Here is a 4,540-nt window from a genome sequence, read left to right as displayed (position 1 = left end):
AACGCGACGGCAGGCATCGCTAGCGACCTCAGTAAAATAACTCTCTCTTGATGATGTGAATTGCAGCCGGTGTTTACTGCGGGACCTCACTGCCAGGGTGGACAATGCGGACAAAGGCACTGCTAGAGGTCGGTGACTCCTGTGGCACAGGCACCTCCTGCAACAGAGCATTGCTGAGAGCGGCTGGATAAATCACGGGCTCTCCTGCTGCCACGCAGGGTGACCCAAAGAAGCAGCAGCTTGTGCCGAGTCTTCCTAGGGAAGCCTCTCCTGGGAAGCCCCGGCGGCTCTGGTAGCGGATGCTCGAACCGAGCGTTTTTCCCTTTCAGGAGCTGGCACTTGTGTCTGCAGAAGACCTGAAGACCCTGCGGTAAGAGACGTTTCCTGAGCTGGCATTGGTTCTGTGCAGAAGCGTCAGCCGACCTCGTGCTACCTGCACTCGTTTTGCTAACAGCCAGGGCTCCCATACCTCCTACCTGCCTTTGCCTTCTGCTCAAACTGGTGTGGAAGGGAAGCACTCGCAAAGCAGGGAAAGCACACGTGTCTCTCCTTCTTGCCGAGCTGAGACGCTCCCCAGAGGGGACGGGCCGCTCTCTGACAAGATCTGCTTTCGTGCTTTCATGCAGGAACTTTCGCGTTTTGTTGGCGGAGCACAGCCAAAAGATGCAGCTTCTGATGGAGGAGGTGGCTCAACTGAGGGCAGAGATCAGCAGTGCAAAGGTGATGCTGCGTTTTGGGGAAGGAGGCTTGGCTGGGCAGAACCCCTGAGAAAGCACTCCTTGGGCTTGTTGGTGGGGTCGGACTGCTGACTGCAGCAAGCCAGCCTTTGCCCCAGGGGCTTGCTGGGTGAGCTTCTGCGCTGCACAGGCCCTTCTCCAGGCCCAGTTCAAGCAGGCTGCTTGAGGCAGCAGAGGACTCCTGAGAGCCTTCCCTTGGCACGCCGGCACTCTGGCTCCTCTGGCTGGGCTCCTGAGGCAGGGATGAGACCCAGGCACGCTGACGGGGCCAGCCGTCGCTTGCAGGGCCCGAGCCCATCTCCCCGCTTACCTGCAGAGCGTGGAGGGTGGGGACGAGGGTGTGGGGACCCTCGTCAACCCACCTCGCGGCCATGGCCGTCAGCACGTCAGCAGCAGAGAGTCTTGCAGCTCTGTGGACTAGGCTTGCCTTGCCTTTCTGACACTGACCCTTTGCCTCTGCCGGCGCTAGTAGCCATGCTGAACTGCCCGCTGATGTGGTCCTTTTCTGTGTTCGTTTATGGCGTTCCCAGGAAGTGAACCAGGCAGCGTCCCAGATGGCTTCGGAAGTCTACGTAGAGATGTCTGACTGGGCTCTGAAAAGCTCTGGTATGGACACGAGCAGCCCAGTCTCCTTGCCCTGCGCTTGTCTGCAGCACTCCCCAAAGAAGCCTGTGCTCCGGGCGCTGCTCTCCAAAGGGGGGGAGCTTCAATGCTTCATGGGGTCCAAGAGCAAGGCTGTGGCACAGTGGCTCTCCCAGACTCCCTCCCAGTCCTGCCCTCCGCCTCCGCACGGGGGCCTCCGCACGGGGGCCTCCGCCGCTGCCCCCGCACGTGTTCCTGTGCTGTTGGAAGGGCTCTCTTCCTCTCCACTGCATTGGAAGAGGGAATGGCTGGGCCATCCTTTGCTGCCCATGCCGCAAGCCCTCAGTTTTGGCGTGCTGTCATTGACGTGGGCGCCTGCTGTCTCCCAGAACGCTCACACCTTCTCCTCGTGGCACTGTGAGAGAAGCAGTCACCACCAGGCACGTGGCGGCCGTCATTCCCTTGTGCAGCTGGGCACCCCCAGCAGCGTGGGGAGGAGGAGAGGACTGACAGACGTGGAGCTGGCCGGCAGCATCAGAAATGCTGTCTGAGCACCGAGTCCTCCTAGAATGTGGCCTCTTCCAGTAGTCACCTGCTCTCCCTCCCTTCCAGGTGCCACCATCGACATGCAGAGAACTTCCGAGACCTACATCTGCAAAGAGAATTGGGGCTGCAGGCTTTTATGGCTCTTTCGCACTGCCAACCCTCCCGACACTATTTTGCAGGTATCGTAGCGGAACTCCTCCGGGAAGGTTGCCTGCCTCCCGCTGAAGTTGGGGACCGACCTCAGGGGCTCTCCCCTCGCTCCAGTGGCACTGCTCAAGCCCACAGTGTTGATCAGGTTCCTGAAAGCAAAGCTCGAACACAGGGCTGGGCTTGCTAGCAATCAGCGCTTCCCCTCAGGAGGGGAATGGAGCTGAACGGAGCCAAACTGCTGCATCTCGCCCACAGTGCTCTGCCCCAGCTGGGTGAAAGACTTTCTCCCTGGTGGGGGGTGCCCTGCAGAGCCACTGGGCAGAGAGGTGTTTCTGCTAGGCCCTGACTGGGACGGTTTCATAACTGCTAGTCTCCTCTGCCCCATAATCCTGAGAGCCCCCTTTCGGTCAGGCAGGGACGAAGGCCTCCTGCTTCTGTCCATTTCCTCCCACGCGCCTCATTTTCAAGCCAAAATAGACCCCGCGGACACAACGGCGCCTACGCTTCAAGCTACGCGGGCCGCTGTGTTGGCCCCAACACTCTCTCACTCTTCCTTGCTCTCGCGTTCTGCTTGCAGCCGGATGTTTCCCCAGGAAACTGCTGGCCTTTACAAGGGGATCAGGGCCAGGTGGTCATCAGGCTGCCAGCACGAGTCCATCTGACTGCCATCACTGTGCAGCACATCTTCAAAGAAGTCTCTCCATCTGGGACTGTCATCAGCGCCCCCAGAGACGTCGCTGTCTTTGTGAGTCTCTGCTGGGCGCTTCTGGCGGGGATCTGGCCCTGGGGGAAAGCCATGGCAGGGTCTTGCTTGCTTTTGTGCGTCCTCTGAGGTTTACGTCCTGCTCTCTCCTGAGCACCGCAGTGCCCTAGCGGGACACTTCAAGGGCTCTAGGGGTTTCATCCCTCTTGAGACTTGTTCGGGACACGCACCTCAGGGTTCCTGAGCACAAGTCAAGGCCGAGACTGAGCTCCACCATGGCGAGTGCTAGCCTACTGCTAGAGCCCCAGGAGAGGGTGGGGAGATAGCAGGGCTGATCCAGCACGTAGGTTCCCTCTTTGTGGGGACGAGTCTGAGCTGCTCTCCTTGTGCTTTGCCCCTGAGGGAGTGGGTGCGGACGGAGAAGAGGAAACTCTCCTTGGGACGTTCACGTACAACGTGGCAAAGGAGGCCATTCAGACCTTCCCTCTGAAGGTACGGTCCACGCGCAGGGGCAAGGTGCCGGGGAGCAAACCAGGTTTGCCTGCAAGTCCATGGCAGGAAGAGCGTGAATGCTTTCTCCCTGGGCCGAGGGGCCCGGACCACCGCCGAGAGAGACCTGGTGGGGTTGGGAGGGCTGAGTAGCACGCAGTGGTGGTAGCAAAAGGATAGCAAGACAGGGTCAGGCCTGTGGGAGCACAAGTCCCGAGAGATCCCTGGCTGCACGCACTGCCTTCAGCAGAGCCAGCCGCACACGCGGCCGCTCCACACAAGCAACGTCTTTGTGTTGTGGAGAAACAGGGATGCCCGGTGGCGAAAGGCGTCGGGCAGCACTGTCGCTCCGTCCTGTGGCCTGCTGGCAGGCTGGGCAGTGTCCTCTCCTCCCAGCACAGCGTGCCCCTTCTCTCCCCGTGCTCTCACGCCTGCCAGGAGGAAAGCAGGCAGAGCAGACAGCGGGAGCTTGGTGGGGTTGCACAGCAGCCGCCCCCCGCACAGGAGCACCTCCCCGGCCTCTCTGCCAGCACAGAGCAAGCAGCAGAGGGAAGGGGCAGAGGGGAGGGAGACTGAGCCCCAGCAGGGCCGGCATGCAGAGGATGCCAGCTGCCTTCCCCCTTCCCGTGTCCCCAGCCTCCCCAGCAGCCCCGGTACCAGCAGCGAGCCTCAGATTGCCACAGCCGCTCCCACCCACTTGCAGGAGCTCGCTCCTGAGCAGGAGCAGGGCTGGCAGGGGGAGACACCTTCCTTGCATTGTCGCTCCTAACACCCCCGCTTCCTTTTCCCGCTTTTCTTCCCAGAACGCGCCGCTTCCCAGAGCCTTTGCACGTGTCAAACTTCTGGTGAAGAGCAACTGGGGAAACCCAGCGTACACCTGCATTTATCGAGTGCAGGTTCACGGGAAGATGGCAAAACCAGAAAGCCTCGACTGAAACCAGAGGAAAAAGAGAAGGGCATACAGAAAAAGAGCAGCAGAAGGGGAAGGAACAAAAAAATAAAAAAGATGTGGCAATTGAGATTGGTGCAGAAGCTCTGTCTCCAAAGTGGGGTGCGCAAGAAGGCCCTTTGGGGGGAGGGCGGGAGCGTGCGGGAACCGTTAGGACCTCTCCTTAATTTTTTCTTCAACCTGAGGAAGGCAGTAAGCACTCCTAAGGTTTACTCCAGAGAGGAGAGGCCCAGCCTGGCACCGCTCCTTCTCCCGCCACCCCGGGAGGCTCCGCAAGTGGCACCAGCCCAGGGCAGGCAGAGGGGCCCGGCTGCAGTTTACAACTGCCGCAGGAGCCGATGGAACCGTTTGGCCTAGCACCTTCCCAGCATCCCGGCTGTCGGT

The 4,540-nt window shown here is 60.4% G+C and overlaps 1 protein-coding gene across 1 annotated transcript; it reads left to right on the top strand.

Moving 5' to 3' along the window:
• Positions 1-624: 624 nt before the first annotated feature.
• LOC309598923 (sperm-associated antigen 4 protein-like) lies at positions 625-4,142 on the top strand (the record flags this gene model as incomplete). The annotated part of the gene is made up of 6 exons (XM_082329951.1): positions 625-720; positions 1,268-1,343; positions 1,932-2,044; positions 2,593-2,760; positions 3,121-3,210; positions 4,011-4,142. Coding segments are annotated over 6 exons (675 nt in total), but the record flags the coding sequence as incomplete, so codon positions are not given.
• Positions 4,143-4,540: the final 398 nt, after the last annotated feature.

Source organism: Platalea leucorodia (assembly GCF_965183815.1).
Source record: "Platalea leucorodia genome assembly, chromosome: 19".
Taxonomy (NCBI): domain Eukaryota; kingdom Metazoa; phylum Chordata; class Aves; order Pelecaniformes; family Threskiornithidae; genus Platalea; species Platalea leucorodia.
The sequence above is the reverse complement of the archived record's forward strand: the minus strand, read 5'-3'. Positions and strand labels throughout refer to the sequence as shown.